Source organism: Marmota monax, unplaced genomic scaffold, assembly GCF_021218885.2.
Source record: "Marmota monax isolate L192 unplaced genomic scaffold, Marmota_monax_Labrador192_F-V1.1 WCK01_AAM20220418_F8-fsc00022, whole genome shotgun sequence".
Lineage (NCBI taxonomy): Eukaryota > Metazoa > Chordata > Mammalia > Rodentia > Sciuridae > Marmota > Marmota monax.
In genome coordinates this window covers 5299324-5317830 of record NW_026695215.1, presented here as the reverse complement: position 1 = coordinate 5317830, position 18507 = coordinate 5299324, and the positions used below count along the sequence as shown (strand labels likewise).

The 18507-nt window shown below is 40.2% G+C and overlaps 1 protein-coding gene across 5 annotated transcripts in view; it reads right to left on the bottom strand.

Moving 5' to 3' along the window:
* Positions 1-18507, bottom strand: part of Lekr1 (leucine, glutamate and lysine rich 1) — a 169511-nt gene that overhangs the window by 71328 nt on the left and 79676 nt on the right. For all 5 annotated transcript variants that reach the window (XM_046431685.2, XM_058574972.1, XM_046431682.2 and 2 more), the window contains one exon: positions 7001-7082. In XM_046431685.2, the coding sequence (XP_046287641.1) occupies positions 7001-7082 (82 nt within the window). The remainder of the gene's footprint in view (positions 1-7000; positions 7083-18507) is intronic.

The window sequence follows — 18507 nt, the reverse complement described above, 5'->3', positions numbered from 1 at the left end:
TCCCCCCAAATCTTGTTCTATACTGTCTGAGCACTGGATCCATTCATTCACCTAAAATCACTGATGACCCCTCAAACTTCCTTACCCCAAGTCCTCTCCCCTGTAGGAAGGGCATATATGCACCTGACTGCACTGGGTTGGGGGTAATCACACTCCTGTCCCCATGCATGTTAGTGACTCCTCTGGGGTCAGTTCACTCCAGTGAAGAACCAGATGGCTAAGGAGCCAAAACCACCTATTTGGTTTTCTGGTTGAGAAACACAGGATCCAATCACGGGAAACAGACCAATAAAAAAATGAGGAAAACTTTTATTTTAAAAAAGCATGAGGAGTTCTGCATTCTTCAAAAATGTCAAGGTCATAAAAAGACAAAGACAGTCTGTGGAAAGACAGTTTGATAAAGAAGGTTGAAGAGAGATACAAGCAGACTGACCCTACACTGGATCCTGCACTAAAGGAGAAAATGCTACAGAGGACATCATTGGGTCAACTGATGAAACTGAAATATTTTTGGCAGATTAAAGAACTACATGTTGATTTATGACACTGAAGACTCCATGGTGGTTATGTAAAATTCCACTGTCCTGAGGAAAGGCAGGCTGGAATGTGCAGAGGTAAGGGCCATGTTGTGTGGGATGTATCTTCAAATAGCTCGGGAAGAAAATATGCATATATTATAAAATACAAGACAAGAAGTCAAAGGCCATGTTCACTGAGTCACAAAGGAAAGAAGCCATAAATATGAGGGTACAATTTCTTATCAAGTTTTAAAGTTATAAATTCAATATTGGTTAGAGAGTGGAAAAATGGGTCTTTACAAATATTGCTGATATAAATAAATCAGTATAATCTTATTGGGGGGCAATAATTAAATATTTGATTTTAGCAAAAATTGTCCCAAGGAAATAATAGTGAATAAAAAGTTTTGTCTATATGAATTTTCTAAGTACTAACTTATGAAAGAGAAGTACTTGCACATTCTAAGATAAGGGATTAGTGAATAAATTATTGTTCATCCAGGTTAAGAATACTATGTATTTAATGATCATCCACAAATATATAATGACACATAAAAATATCCAGGATATATCACTGAGTAGAAAAGTTTGCAAAACAGGACATAAAGTATGACACAAATTACCTTAAAAGTATTAAACACTTAGAAAAATGGACTAGAAGGATATGTCAAAATATAAGCGATCATCTGCATTTCTTGGCTCCTAGTCTCTTCCTGAGTCTTCAGATCACATGATTGCAATCTCTACTTCCGCCCTCACAACTACTTTCATGACTCTGAACCCCTGCCCTGATTCCCATTTGCAAGGACTCCTGTGATTACGTGGGATGTGCCTGCATAATACAAGATAATCTTCCCTTCTCAAAAATCCTTAATTTAATCACATCGGCAAAGTTCCTTCTGCCATGTAAGGAATACAAAGATTCTAGGGATTAGGACATTAAAATCTTCGGGAGCCACTGTTCTATCATAATTGGGCTTCTTCATGTTCCTTGAACTCATAAAAGTCCTGGATCTCCTGGTCTCAGATGCTGGTATGTTAGAATGGCTAGCTCCATTCTGTTCTCCAAAGCTTAACTCAAAAGGCCTTCTGCTCAGGGCTTCTGTCTTGGTCCTTCCAGCACAAGTACATCACCCCTCCCCTTAACTCACATCCTAACTATTTTATTTATATTTTCTGCAGCACTTAGCATTACCTGAAATTATCTAAGTGGCTTTCTGGGATCCTGCCAATCCAGTGTATAGTACTGCACACAACCATTCTGGCACATAGTCAGCCATCAATAACATTCTGTATTGAATGAATAAATGAAGTGAAATGAGCTTGTTCAAGTTAGGGCAGGTGGAAAGTAGATCTAGACACTGCCACTGGAATGTCACCAGGCTACTTTAGGCTTGCCAGACAAAAATTGCTCACAAGTGAGCAGAGATAAGAAGAAAATCAGAACTTGATACTTAATCTCAAAAACAGAGAATGGTCCAAGAACAGATTGGCCAAGTCAGATGTCGCTGAGAGGTCAAGTAAGAGCTTTACAAATTAACAATGTTTGTTGTTTGTAAGCTTGTTATTGCTCAAATTATTAGTTAAGCAAGAATTAACTAGTTAATTAATTAGTGGCTGTTAATGAAAGTCAAGTGTAAGTACGTAATGAAGGTCTCTAAGTTAGAAAATCATCCATTACACCACTTTAGACACGCTTTCTTTGTGGTTTTGCTGTCTGCAATTTCCATTACCCAACACAGTCTGAAAATGTTAAAATGAATACTACCGAAATGAACATTCATGACTTCTAAGTCGTGTACAGTTCTGAGTAGTGTGATGAGATGTCATTATTATCTCATCCTGCCCTAGGCACAAACTACCTGCTTCTCTGTACATCCACACTGTGTGTGCTGCCCACTTCCAGCCCCAGGTTGATTGTCCTGGCACCTCAGTGCCAGTGACTAAGTGATCCTTCTGTATTGGTCTACAGCTACATGTTCCCACACCTACATGTCCCCATGCCTATACCTCATTTGCGGTACTCCATCTTAGCATGCAGCACCAAGGCATCTTGCCAGAAGGGAGCATATGATAAGATGTTCCAAGATTAAGAGACCACATTCCCACACGTCCCGTTATAGTATGTCACTATAATTGTTGTTCTATTTTATAATTTGTTATTTTTGTTAATTTCTCACTGTGTCTATTCTATAAATTAAACTTCATCACAGTATGTGTATATAGGAAACATGTATATACACATATATTATATGAGAAGTCAGGTACTACCCATGGTTTGAGGCGTCCACAGGTTTTGGAATATATCCCCTTAAAGATCAGGGGTGGGGACCACCATATTCATTAGTACTTGACAAAATCCAAACCACCTTAAGTGAATATGTTCTTTTGATGACATACATGAGAACAAACATATCTATACTGTAAACTACACAATGTGTAGGTGTACAGGGTGAAGTAAGAATCTGCACACACACCCCATGCTCACTCCTGCTCACTCCCGGAGGTGCTGCTGCAGTCCTTCCAAACGTCCACTCTGGGGACTTAAGCCCTCATGTGTGTTATCACTCATATACACTTTTAACAAAAGGGGATCATCATTTTTATGATCTTTTTTTAATGTCTCAAATTCCTAATAGCTTCTTTTTTCCTAATAGTTTTTCTTTTAGGCTACAATTCTGGACATACTCTGGAGGATATCAGTTATCCCTGTGTTGCTATTTACCAATTTCCTAAGGTATTAAAATTTCCCCGTGCAACCCCTAACCAATTTGGGGGTGTGTGGGGAGTATGTTTTTCCTTACACACCAACTTTTCATTGTGTGTTCACCCCAGCTTTAAGAGCCTCTGCCTGTCTGCTTTCCTGTTCATTTCACCCTCGGCTGTTCTGGAGGTTGTACAAAGGAGCAGGTTATGCTATCTGAGGTGGGCACTGAGTTTCATCTTGAGCTGTGGGGACCCCAGCTCCCTGGCTCCAGCTTCTGCACTCACTGCTTTAGCCTGAGGTTATAGATGCCTCTGTGAATGCTGCTCATACAAGGCCAGCTGGCTAGAGGGGTTTGCTGTAGACCAGTTGGCCTACATGTTCAGAGGAGCTGTCAGTGGACCTCCTACATCAGAACACATGGGAATTCACCAAAGTGTGATTGCTTGGAGATGCTCTAGGCCCAAATGTGAAATCGGAGCATCTCTGGAAATGAAATCTGACTCTGGGCTTGAGTGGACGAGGTCACACTGTAGTACAGGGTTTTAACAAGCTCCCCAGGATCTGTCCACAGATGGGAGTCAGACAACCACTACCCAAGATTCACCAGGTTCCACTTTCTGGTCTTAAACTGATTCCGAGAAAGGTCCTGCCTGTCACATGTCCACTGCCACCACTCACAAGTGGCTTTCCTCTCCATTACTCCTCCACAGAGTCGACCCTTCCTATGCATCATCTCCCAGGAACTCCTGAAAATCTCTCACCATCTAGGGCAGTCCTTCTTCAATATCTACATAAAAATAATAAAGACACACTTCATATCTACCTATACTTAAAAGCTATAAAAATGAATTTCAGTCTTCACATTTTTCATTATTTCAGGGAGGTCTCCCCTTAATTGATTAAATATTATGATTCCTAGAAATAAAGCTTGTAGAAAGCCTTGCCATCAACGTGGCAGAGCCCTGTTCATGCTCTGCCTCAGAGCTGAAATGCGGCGGCTTGGCCCTCACTGCGGCTTTCTCCCTGGCCCCGGGATCAAACGTGCTTTTTCTCTCAGGATGAGCCTGCCAGACGTGAGCTCACTTTGGTTGTCCTGCTCCCCTTACCAGTGACTTGTTTAGGAGAGGGTGCGTAAAGGGTTTTAGCCAAGGGGGTGTAGGGAGAGGTCTAATTGGTGGCTTCCGGGTAATTTTTCTCCTTGCTTCTAAGGACATACCAGAAAAGAAGGCCCGTCCTGCCTCTGGTGGCCTTGTATGTACATGGCACCTGGAATTGCAGCCACCTGCAGATCACAAGGGAGCTAGCTAGCTTTGGGTCGAAGCCAATGCTCAAGGCAGCAGGATGGAGACAAGAGAGAAAATCAAGATCCTTGGAGACACTGCTGAGCCTCTGGATCAACTAACTACTTGGAGCCCAAAGCATCCTAATTGATAAGAATCTCTGATTCCAAATACACAACAATGTTTTTATAACCTATAGAAAATATTTTCTTAAAAATATCAAAGGGAAAAATAAAAACCAATTTCATCCATGTGTAAACTGCTTCTTCGTCTTATATCAAAATCTATAAAATGAATATCCAAATATTTAAACAAGAGAATTATCTAAGTTGAATAGGTAAAAATCATTCCTACTTCCAGTCCTCTATAAAAGATGAGGATAAAAATTAAAGAAAACAGATGCCACAGCATTTTCTAATTTCTAGAAGTCCAAAGAGGTTTGAGTATGCACAGTAACTTTCCAACTTATTAACAAGCTCTACTAATTTTGAGTGAATTATTTTTTACTTAAAAATCAATCATTTAAAAAATGGTCAAGCCACAAATTTGCCTCCAATCTGTAAATAAAAGAGCACTAGTTGACTATGGGGAACCCCCTGGCTTCTGAACACCCCAAGACTTGAAGAGTCCCAGGCACTGCTCCCAATTGCCCATCCTCCCCAACTGAATCCTCGTGGTGAAAGTGAACAGTGTAGATGGACAAGCTGGAGGCAGGCAGCACTGAAAAGGTCTCTAGGACAGGAGGCATTTTAAGTTGCCTTTCATAGTTCACATTTTCTGAAAATGGGGGCTCTGTCCAATTTCCCATTGCAAGAAGACCTTCTGTGAGTAGGAATCACTGGTTTTATAACCAACACAGTTCAGCAGTTTTGCAACTGTACGGGATCGCCTGTAGGTAATTAGCCTGCTGGGCTTGGTGAGGGTGTGTACTTCTCCCACAACTTCAGTCTACCTTGACCCCCATCATTTCTCAGTACTCATGTCACAAATTATGCTTACAATATAATTAACAAAACTACCACAGGAATGTGTTAATTGTAAATGGGATGTCTCCTTGTATATAAAAAGAAATCTGTGCAAACTTCCTCTCCATGCAACAACCATAAGCTGTAGCCCTTCTCTTCGGTAGGCTTCTCTCTGTTTAGCTTCTCTCCTAACTTCCAAGACTCTACCAGCTGAGTCTTGGGGTGCCCACGGATTCCCTTTTAGCTTAGGCCAGTGCTAGTAACCTCCCTGCTTCTGAACTGTGCTCTTTTCACTTCTTGAGCTCCAGAAAGCAAATGTCCCATGGTAGCTGTGGCCTGATGAAGCTGCTTTCCCAGAGTCACAGCTTGGCCAAAGCCCTCCCTTCTGCTTTCAGAGGGAGGAAAACAAGGATTTTTCTTTTCTTTTTTCTTTTACAACCACCATCCAGTTTGTCATGTTTCTTATCTCCCAGAAGCTGACTACCTGGGCCCAGGTGGGGTGTCCCCAAGGACTCCTGTCCATCACGGCTTCACCCCAGCCACCCTACACAGACAGCCAGCTGAACTGCTGGGCTTGCTGGACTATTAACCTCCATGTTACACAGCATGAATATTTATTTTTCTTGGCTTTCAATAACCACACTATTTTGCTACAAATAATCCAGGTATGCATTAATTTGATGGAGCATTTTGGGGATTTGTTCCTCCTTACAGTGTCCAGTACTTTGTTAAACACATTGTTCTTAGGAGTAGCCCATGGTCAACACAAACATTTGGTTGCTAAGCATTCTAAATATTTGTATTTCTTATGAGGTTCATCCCTCTAAATTACAGGAACTGAAAACCAGAGCTAGCAGATTATATATAACAAAGTAAAAGAATTTACTTACATTTCAAAGATTACTTACATTCTATTTTTAGTTTTATAATTATAGATATGCTATATTTAGACAACAAAGTAACTTTCAAAATTTCTTAAAAGAATTAATTGTTAAAAGTAGTAGTGCTCTGGATATTTTACAAGGTCATTTTTATCATTTGTTGTCTAATATTTTATTTTGCATTTATATAAATACATCAGCATTTCCAAGCTGCTCAGCTTTCTTTTTGAAGCTACCATGTTACAAAACAACTCCAGTACTACTTCTTATGGATAGACAGTATAAAAATAAAGAAAAAAGTTCAGCGACTATTTCACATTGTTTGCCTCTGAACAACCAGGGAAAACATTAATATATTGCTAGGTAAATTTCAATACTTGATCTTAGCCAAAAGGTCACAAAACAGCTGATAATTTTCTTAGTGAAGAAAATAAACCCTTTCTGTTTTAAAAAATACTTACAGGTCCTTCAATACATACAATCTAGACCAGCAAGACAGCAAAGGAAAGCAGCAACGCACTATTACCCACACAGCTGAGGGGCTGCCCGGGGAGCAGAGCACACCCCGGGTCTTTCTAAATTCTTCATTTTTGTGGCACATGTACAGAGCACTGGAGTCTTGCACTCTGTTTAATAGTTAACAGCTTACGCGAGCATTTCTTTACAGTTGTCCAGCTCCGTCACTGTCCTCTGAAGTCTTAACCCAAGGGCCTCTACTTGACACTGTAAATCTGAAATGAAACAATGTATTTCTCTCATTAGCACATAGAAAGTGTCCAAAATTTTTTAAACTATTTTTAGACCTTGATGGACCTTTATTTTACTCATTTATTTATACATGGTGCTAAGAATCGAACTCAGTGCCTCATACATGTCAGGCAAGCACTCTACCACTGAGCCACAGCCCTAGTCCATGTCCAGATATTTTTGTAGAGTAAATCATATTCCTTAAAAGTTGCCTCTCAGTTCCAAAAGGATAACACAGTGTTTAGTTCACTTAGCCTGTGTGACCGCTGACAGTCTGGCTGTCCCCACTAATACCCACAGAAATAACAGATCTTGGTGGAACCTGATTTGTTGGCCTATTCTGCCCCCATCGGCAAGCTGATCTGAAAACAGCCAATGGGGTGAACTTTGCTAATGTCCCTAAAGGTCACATATGTAGCTGACACATGGATTTCTGACCTGTGGCTCGTTTCTGATACACTTGATGGCCTGAGTGCTCTCGTGATTCAGAACCAAGAGGCACTGCTGAGTTCTCCTGGCAGGGCTCAAGCAGACAAGTCGTGCACCAGACTCATGGTCAAGAACTTGTTAGGTCAGGGTAACATCTAACAGGCATTTTTTGTGACTTTCAAAGCTGAGAGAATACAGCAGGAAATTGGCCTCCTGAGTCGTGGAATGGGGAATTTAAGCAGTATTTGAAGATTATTGAAGAATCTTGTGTCTTAAGCATGTAGATGCAGAACTGAAACCAAAGCAGAAAGAACTGGCTTGACATGTCTAAGTCCTGTCATCAGACCATGTGTGACAACTGTGATCTGAACCCAGCCTGTGAGAGTCCTTTTTGGGAATAAAGTAGAAAACAAACATACATAGCTGGACCAACTGGTTTCTACAGAAAAAAAGTAATTCAAAACACTGGAATTATAAATTTATGTTTCATTTGCTCAACTAATATATTGTTTAATAACTTTTTTTTGTACTTGTGATTGAACTCAGGGAGTTCTACCACTGAGCTATTCCCAGTCCTTTTTATTTTTTGAGACAGGGTCTTGTTAAGTTGCTAAGGTTGGTCTTGAACTTAAGATCCTCCTTCCTTGGCCTCCTAAGTCACTGGGATTACAGGTGTGCATCACTGCACCCTCAATATTTTTTTATACACACCCCCCCCACACAATTAAATATTTTTTAACATTTTTCTTTAGTCATTGATAGATATTTTATTTATTTATTTTTATGTGGTGCTGAGAATTATTGTGGGTTGTTCAAAACATTACAAATTTCTTGACATATCATATTCCACACTTTGATTCAAGTGGGTTATGAACTCCCACCTTCACCCCATACACAGATTGCAGAATCACATCAGTTACACATCCATTGATTTACATATGGTGCTGAGAATTAAACCCAGTGCCTCACACATGCTAGGCAAGGGCTCTACCACTTAGTTACAACCCTAGCCCTCAATAATATATTTTTAACGGTAAACATTAAAATCTTTGTGTGGTCATAAAAATATATAAAACTTCTATCTATATAAATCTTCAACCTGCCTTTTAATCTTTGTTTTAAGGAACAAAGAGCCAGTTCCTTAAATCAGAAAACAAATTCATCCCAAACAAATCTCTTACTTGGAATTTCCCAGACATTTGTATAAATCTTAAGTTTCATCCAGTACTTTCACATTTTTATTTTTAACTAATTACTTAGTTGAAAAATAAAAATAATTTGCATTTATCATGTAGAAAATGATGTTTTGAAATATGTACACATTGTGACTAAACTGAATCAATTAATGTATGCATTACCCCAATACTTATCATTTCTCTTGTGGTGAGAACACTTCTTAAGATTTCCAAGAATTCAACATATTGTTATTCATCATTGGTACCACAATAGAGCTCTTGAATTTATTCCACCTAACTGAAATTCCGTATCCTTTGGTCAACATTTTCTCATAAACATTATTTAATTGTATCCCTTATACTGCCCTGTAGGTGCTAATATCCCCATCCTGAGTCCCATGCCTCAGGGACTCAGGATTCACGTGGATGAATGAGCTGCATCAACAGACTGAAGATGTTCAGCTCTGCTGCAGGATCCTGGCAGGACAGCCCCTCAAAATGAGACGCAATTATGGGCTTGAGTGAGATCTATCTGTAGGGCACACATCTCATCATTTACCAAGTGATATCTTCAGATGGGAGAAAAAAGTAACATACAGAAAACTTATTTTTGAGTTAAACCTTTCAAAAACGGCATTTCGTGAATGTGCTATTAGGTGCTGACTTGCTCTTCAGCTCATGCAGGGCTTGGAGAGATTCAGATTTCGACCAACCATACTCTTGAGGAAAGCGGGGAGAAGTGGGTGTTTATCCCCATGTGCTGGTCCCTGCACTGAGCATGGTGCTCTCCCCTGAATGATTTTCATGCATGGTCACAACTACTGTGAAGAACAAGTGCACATTTTGTTTTACAGATGAGGATTCTAAGGATCAAATTAATCAGCTTATTAAAGTCCATGTGGCTGGTCAGAATGTCAGCCTGTGATTCACACTTCGGTCTAGTGGATCCCAAGTCCGTATCTCTCTAATGATTCAACCACTCCTGGCTATAAAACCTGCGGGGCTAGCATATAATTGTCCATGAAAAGTGAGATTAGCGTGGCTACAGATCTGTTATCAAATTCCCAGAATCTTTAAAATGGTATCCATAAGACAAATGAGAAGTATTATCTCACATAAAATATGTAGTAAACTGGTAGAATTTCCCACTTCAAGGGTTAGTTTTGAAAGTTTAGAAATTAATGTTGTCTGAATAATAAAACTATTAAAACAAAGGCGGTGTCACCGTGCTGATTTACGGCACTGACATCAGAGAACACAACTATGCCATCCTATAAATGTCAGGACACATCCTAAACCAGATGAAGCAGGGCTCAGAGCCCATATGATATTATTTCTAAAGGTAGCTATAGTTAAAAGAAAGAAAAAAAAAAAAAGAAACTACAAGGAATTGGTGTTTGGCATGTGAATTTTCTGCAATTAATTCTCAATTACCTGAGAATTGTTGGACTGTAAGAATGGCAGCTAGATGGTAAGAATGGCAGCTAACTGAAACTCATTTTTACAGCATTGAGAAGTATCCTGAGGCTCACATTTAAAAAGGATTGTGCATCACCATTACAGAACTGACTACACCACCCTGGCTCAAGAGGAAGAGAACAGCTACTGCACTTCCATTATAATTCTGCCTGCCTACCTGCCCAAGCTCCCTTTCTCCCCTCCAGTTCTAAACAAACACAGATGCTTAGTCTTTAATTTATAGAACCCAATGAGTAGAGAGCCAATTCCTTCAAGATTATTTGGCATATATTTTACAGCAACTTTGAGTAAAAATTGGAAAAGTAAAATACATGTTTTATTTTTTAAAAACAAGAACCTCTGAAGGCTGTCAAGTGAAGTCGACAAAAACAGAAAACACAAGTAATATCAACAAAGAAAACATTTTATATAAGCAGAGACCATGACAAACATTCATACAAATAGTACATAATGTAGATAGGTACCCAGTGTATAATTAGGAGTTAATATATTTTCATGGCTCTTTTTTAAACTTTTAGATATATTTTTTGTAATCAAGAATTGCTAAGAGTTATTTTTTTAAAAAAGATAGGACATATCTTTCCTGTTCTGAATGGGACACAAGTATCCTGTGGGTTTACCATAGGTTCTGGTAGACTTGCAGGGTCCTCTCGTTTTCAGAAGCAGAGTGCCCCATTCCTGTCCTTAATAATGAAGGAATACAGTTAGGATACACAGCAAAAGAACGAAGCATCAGCTCAGAACAGCTCGGTTCCTGAGGAAGAGGCTGCAGTCCTCTGTGGTGAGACAGTTCACCTGCAGTTTTCTGTATTCAGCATGACTTGGATTGCAAAGGCCCTAATGCCCACAGAAAGGAAGGAAGCACTGGCTTCCAACACCCTGCAGCCATAAGGCAGAGCCCAGAGAGACAACCCAAAATTCACAGCAGTGTGTTCTGCCAGGATGTGACTGGGTTCTTCACAGATAGTAAAGCAGCAGCAAATGGCTTTAAATGAACAAAGCAAAAAAAGAGCTCTTGGGCTCTCTTCACACGAAGCCAGCTGCCTGCCGGATGGCATTCCACAAGCATCTGATTTGAGGTAATTAGTCATTTAAGAGAACCCTGGTATTCCAAAAGGTTTCTAGAACCTACAAATATAAAAGGTACTCATAGTTAACTATTTTATAGGATGATATAAAACCTTGTCATGTGGAGGGCATATTAAGTTGATATAATGTTTGAGAAGACAATAAATAAAACCTTTATAGCAGAAAGCTATTCAAGCTTAAAACTTCCTTATAAACACTGAAAATTCAAAACTGGTGCAAAGTGCTGTTTGCAGGAAAATGATTCAAGACTCAAGCAGCAAAATGGAAAAGCAACCAGCACCCAGAGGTCCACGGGAAACTCTTTTAAATAAGAAACTGAAGCTGCTTTTCTTTTAAGTACACTCTAGCACACTGGAACAGGACAGTTCAGAGGGTTGTGCACAGGCTCTAAAGCCAGATTGCCTCATGTCCAATCCTGGCTCCTCTTCCTGCCACTTGTGTGATTTCAGCATTTCAGTTCCCCTGCCTGGAAGGCGGTTACCGGTGCCCAAGACTCTCCTGTGGACTAAGTGGCCTCACATACAAGAGGAGGGCAGCAGCCACAGCATGCTGGGAGCTCAGGGTGCCTGTAGCTACCTTGGCTGGTGTAAAGCCTCTTTCCCTTCCCTGGGGCACATCACTTCTCACCTTGTGGACCCTGTTCTTGCACACCGCCCTGGGGTCAACAGCTGTCATCTTTGTTTGGGGAAGAGTAAAAATGGGCATTTTACCTATATTTTCCTGTAACAATCTATAAAGTCACTGTGTTAGTTATCTTTTCATCCCTGCCACCAAAATACCTGACAAGAACAACTTAGAGGAGAAGTTTATTTTGGCTCATGGTTTCAGAGGTCTCAGTCCAGATCAGGCACATTCTGGAAGTGACATGGCTGAGGAAAGCTGCTCAGCTTACAGTAGCCAGGATGCAGAGAGAAGGAGCCAGAGAAAGTCAGATTCCCAAGGGCATGCCCCCAGTGACCTGCTCCCTCCAGCCATGCCCCACTGCCTACAGTTTTCACCCAGTAATCCACTCAAGTGATGAGGTCACAGCTCTCATGATCTAATCATTTCACCTCTGAACAGTCCTGCAATGGAGATCATGTTTCCAACACTTGAGCTTTTCAGGGGATACTTGATACCCAAACCATAACAGTAACTATGGCAAAATGTTGAAAGCTGTCAATATGGGTGATGAGTTCACATACTTTTAAAAAAATTTTATTTTCTGTATTTTTATGTGTTTGAACATTTTGTAGACATGCACTGGCAAAAGAGGAGCTTTGCTGTAAGGGTCAAAAGTGACAGCATGTTCTGCACTAAGGGCCTCATCAACTCTGTTCTGTGTGTCCTTGGTACAAAAGGAAACAAACCAAAAGGGGCAAGAAAATGAGCTGAGGGATGGGTAAGATGAGACTGAAACACAATTAAGGGACCCATGCGAGCCTCTGAATAGGGAGCAGACATGTTTCAGCTGGGGGTGGTATCTCAACAGGGAGGCTGCTGGTTTTGCTGTTTTGAAGAGATGCTGCTGAGATGCTCACTGGCCTTGGGAATGCCGTGTTCCCAAGGGTATCCATGCCTGGGAATTTAACATACACCTTCTAATTTGCAAACTAAGTGCGAAAGGGCTGCACTTTTTGCAGGTGTTTGAAAAATTACACAAATTGTCCTAAGCTACAGATCTCATTCATATTCTTACTTTTTTTTCACTCTTCTTAATTTTTTCACTCAAAAATTCTTACTTTTTTGAGACATATACATGAGCTACATAGATATGACTCACTCCTCTTTGCTATATTTCATGCACGCACCCACATTTAACTTATCCAGGCCTATATTAATGGAATCTAGGTTACCTGACACTTTGTCACCACAAATAACCTGCATTCCAGGCTTTCCCCATCCTCTTGCATACCCTCAAGAAGTTTTCAGTCTGTCCCTGGAGATATGTTAGGCCATAAGAGTTTTAACATTTTTAAGCACTGCCTAACAGTTCCCAGCATGGCACTAACACACTCCCAGCTCTCTGGATGAAGGTCCCTGCTTTCCTAATTCTCATTGGAAAGAGTTATTTTAAACATTTTTGCCAATCCAAAGCTTATAAAGTGGTGTCTCACTGCTGGCCTAGCTGCAGCTCTCTGCTTACTGTGGATGCTGAGCATCCCTTTCACACTTGGCCACTTTACCATTTGCTTTCCCCAAGTCTCTTTGATAGCTACTCCAATCAAGCTTTCTTCTTCACTCCTCCAGAGAAACAGTGCTTGTCAGGGTCATGAATGACCTTTTGTGTTAATGACTATAAAAGTCAACCTCCTTCTCTGAACGCAAATGTTAAGCAGCACTTGTGCACTTGTTCTCTCTCTCTTGACAACTTAGCCACTTAGCAGGCTGCTGCTGCTTGTTCTCCATGGATGGTTCTCATTCTCAAGCCGCTCTACCTGTGAGAAGCACCCAGCACTCAGGTCTGAGCCTCCTCACTACTGCATCATCTGCCAAGGTGCTCTCACCGGGGTCACGGCTGTGGATGGTGTCTGAGTGAGGGAATCTTCCTCACTACCACCATAGCTACCGACACAGAGCACTCACCACACGTCAGGCCCCAGGGCCCAGGGCTTTATACACTGCGTCCTCCTCTCATAGTGCAAACTTATTAAAATGTGCATTTATGAAAGCAGGAATCTCATCTGTTATAGTCATAGGACTTGTGACATGGAAGTTGTTTACAAAATAACCTTTGAAACAAGCAAATGAAATACCATTAAATATATTTAAATTTAGCACCCACGATTAGAATACATGGAACATAAATAGTTGCAGTTTTCATTGATATTATATGATATTTTGATGTTGAAATACAACTTTCCTATAAATATGTTACTTTACTTTAACAGACATTTATTGAGTATCATCTCTCATTTGTAGGTAGGTTCTATGGTAGTTAGACTCAGTGTACAAATAACAATAAGATATATTTCTTACCCTTAGATAAATCACAATCAAGTGTTTTATTTGGTGTTGAAGAATTCATGTTTCAAATAACATCAATAACTCCTTTAAACTAAAGTGTGCTCTATTTTTCACCATTTTACATTATTTTATTAGTTAAATGTCAGAAATATGGTTGAAACTGTGGGATTTCTGATCAGATATAACTAATCTGAATAAATAAAATCAAGTTTGCTATGTTAGATATAATACATATATGTTATATGACAAACTGATAAGCTTTTAGCCCTTTTCAAAAGCAATATCTCATTTAAAATTGTATAATATATATTCACAGAAGAAACTTTTGCACATGTAAAAATATATACCAATAGAAGAGAGTTATTTAATGAGTATTCAACTATGTCAATTCCAAATTAACATATTTTAACTTTAGCAAACACTTTACAAAGCTCAGATGGTGATATAGCCACTTAGAATATTCATTTCATTTGCCGTTTATATTTCAGAGGTTTGATTCATATCTATTTTGAACAAGTATTCTTGAGATATATTTAACATTTTCTACATTATGTCAGAAGGAAATGAAATAGCATTTAGAGATTATTATGAACCACATACTAGAACAGGTGTGAATATAGGGATAAAAAGTGGCAATTCAGTACAATGTGGTTATATTAAAACTGGAAAATTATTTGTGTGTATACACGCAATGTGTGGTGGTGGTGGGAGATGGGGTGGATTAAATTGAGCTAAGGAGAAAATCAGAATATTTATAAAATTTATACGTGAATTATAATAGATTAAGAATGAAAACTTTCTCTTCAGTATTGTTTATGTAAAAATGCATCTATTTTTTCACTGCATTTTTATTCTGACCGTTAAAGTGACCCAATATAACAAGAATATAATTATCATCTATAGGGGCTTATAAAATAGGACAAATGTAGGTATGAGTAAGAGAGAAATCTTAAATTGTAGTTGTGGTTGTACCATGGTTGAATTCGTTGGCAACATGAATAGAGCTGTCTGTCTATCTCACAAGGAACAAGTCCTGATAGCTTTAGAAACTTTATGTGCAGCCCTCAGTGGACGAGAAAGGTACGGGCCTGCAGTGAAATACCAGATCACTAGCTGAGAACAGTTATGACATAAAAAAAAAGACTTAGGTTAATAATAAAGTCAAGTAATCAATGGAGGACAGAAGTTGAGACCTATGATTTATGGAATTTTCCAAGAGGGTCACATAATCATATGGACATGAGCTCCCCTGAGAGAACCGTGTGCAGGTCCCTGTGAGAGGACTAACTCCGTGCAAGACTGAGGAGGAAGGGGACACATCCTTGGCCATGGAGTGCTGGCTCTTGTCCTGCCCCTCTCTGCCAGTACACTCATGGCAGTAAAGCAGGCCAAGGACAAGACACAGGACCTTCCTCAAGAGTGGTTGCATGTCACCCAACTACTTTGAGCTAACTGCATCCTAAAATAAACTCAGCTTTTTTACATTATGTAATCATGTAGCAAAGATATGTTTCATAATTTTAAGAGTGAAGAGAGATCCTTAGGAAATACTGATGGATACACTAAAATATAGAAGGCAGATGCTTAATGTAATATCACTCTGACAGAAAACAATAAGAACAACTGTCTAATTAATTAATAAGGTTAGATTATAAGTAGATTATGATTCTCCAAACAACATAATGCTATAAATATTTTTACAAGAAAAGATTCCACAACAAAGAAAAGGGAGTAGAGATTATACAACTTTGTTATTTTATTAAAAATATATAATATTCAGGGCTGGGGTTGTGGCTTAAAGGTAGAGCGCTTGCCTAGGATGCATGAGGCACTGGGTTCGATCTCCAGCACCACATAAAAAAACTAAACAATCAAAATAAACATATTGTGTCCATCTACTACTAAAACTATTTTAAAAGTATATATGTATATATACAATATTCAAAAAATAAATTCTAGAAGGACACATTTCAAAACTTCATAACTATTTGAATGTTGGAATGTCCCAATCAATAAGTGAACATAACAGGAAACAAAAAGCTCGTATTAAAGTAGGGTAACAAGGAACCCTAGAACATCTCATGTTGCCACTGTGGATGCTTCTTATGACACTGTTGGGTGTCATGTGCCTGCCCCACGTAGACAATTCACATTACCAGCAGCCCTGCTCAAGTGGCTGGTCCAACAGCACTCTGAGGGGCTCACAGGCCGTGAGACACAGATCAAGAGCCCTGGATCAGGTTCCAGCTCCGCCTGACAGTAGCTGCAGGGTCATGGGCAAATGACTTCATTCCTCTGGGCCCCAGAAATCTCACTTGTAAACTGTAGATAATAATAGTGCTTAACACAGGAGGGTGACAGGAAGGGGCATGGTAGCTGAGCTGTGCCTGACAAGGGCAACTGCTCTGTGACTGCTAGCGCTATTCACACAGTAGAACTAAAGCTAAACTCACAGGGATACTTGTTAATGATGTAAGGACAGCATTGTGATCAGAAGTGGGAGGGGGTGGAATGCTGGAGATGCTGGCAAGGGGTGGGTGCTATTGAGCAAGGGGTCACTGATTTCCCACTCAGACAATGTCACTATCACTCACGCTAGTAGCACAGATGTGGACATCTGCAAATGTCTATGAGCTCAGGTACCTTCTGTGAAATCATGTGTGAAAAGTGTCTGTGTGTGCTGGCAGGGGGATCCTGTGGGTGTCAGACAAAAGCTCCTCCAGCTCCCCTCCCTGCTCCCTTGGAGTAGCCCTGAGGAAATAGAAGCTGTGTGTGACAAAGAAGACCGGCAGCCATCAGTGGTTCCTGATACAGCCTGATGTCCCTCATACAATACACATCTGGTTAGGACTGCTGAACCACCAGATGAATGAGGGACTGGCATCCAAATGAGCAGAAGAAAAGGACTTACCTGGTAACAATCACATTAGGTCGCAGCATAAATGGGGTGGGGGGCAAATCTGTCTGAGAGAGGTGGGTGTAGGAAGCAAAGCAAAGGACAGAGTCCACAGAATTTAAAAGAACAATATCTAAAATTTGCCCCCAAGGGGTCCTGAGAGGTAGGATGTGGTTAAAGAAAAGGCAGAGAAAGTGGTAGGCTAGGTGTTGCCTTGGAAAGGGACAATGACGTTGGAGGTGAAGGAGGAGGAGAGAAGCCTGCAGGTGGAAAATACCAGAGAGTAAGCCAGAATCACATCAATCTCAGAGGAGAAAAAGGAGTCCGACAGGAATTCATCGATCTGAAGAAGTCCGGGTGACCATGACAGAATTTCCTCTAAAAGCTGAACATTCATCAAATGGAGAGAATATGTTAAACAGAGACACTGTTTCCCTGTATGGGAAGCTTAGTGTGGGGAGCAAACAACTAAGCAAAGCAACAAAGAGAACCTTAGAAGACACGGGTGGTCAAAGACCAAATGGCTTCTGAAGGAAGTTCCTTAAGAATTCACATTTCAATGGTGTCCTGGTTCTAAAAAGGATTTTCAGGTTCTAGTTAGTACTATCTGCCTTGCAACTTATCTAGAGACCTGGGGAATCTAGTTTTTGAGATTTCCTTCTTTTGGGCATAGAAGCAGTCTACAGTGTCCCAATTTCAAGATAGTCTCTTTTAAGGGCTGTTGGATCTATCGTAAATAAGGGTCACTGCAAATCTCCCTGGCTTTCTGTGAGATTTGCACTTTTCCTCTTTTATGAGAAATCAAGGTTACATTGTTCCAGATGGAGACTGAGGATTCCAAAGGAATGAGAGACTGGTAGAGTTAGCACCATGCACTCTCTGAAAGTCGCACTAGCAGGTAAGGTCAAGGTGGAGTTCTGTAGGTAGCTTCCTTCCCTGCCATGCAACAGGTGACCCCTGAATCAAGTGAGCCAAGGCTGATTAGAAGACACCCTGGTGGAGCCAAAGGACCTTTTAAGAGGAGAAATCAAAATTTATAAAACCCCTCTGTGACTAGAGTAGCACTTAAGGGAATTCTAATACTTTTATCCTACATACAATCATCTCGTTTGCTGTCACACCAGGAAAACCACTTTTAAATGCCGTTTAGTTTTCTGGATCTGCATGGCTGTTCTTCAGGCATCGCTATATCCCCTCTTGTCTGTACTCCAGTAGCTCTAAGGTAGGTGAAGAAAGCCACCAAACTCCCATTTTATAAATACAACAACTGAGTCAAAGAAATCAGTAACTTGTCCAAAGGGCCTGTAAGAAGCAAATACAGGTCCAGAAAACAGAAGCATTTGGCCCCTGGGTCAGTCTCCCTTTCAAATACACACCATTAATTTTAACTTTTCT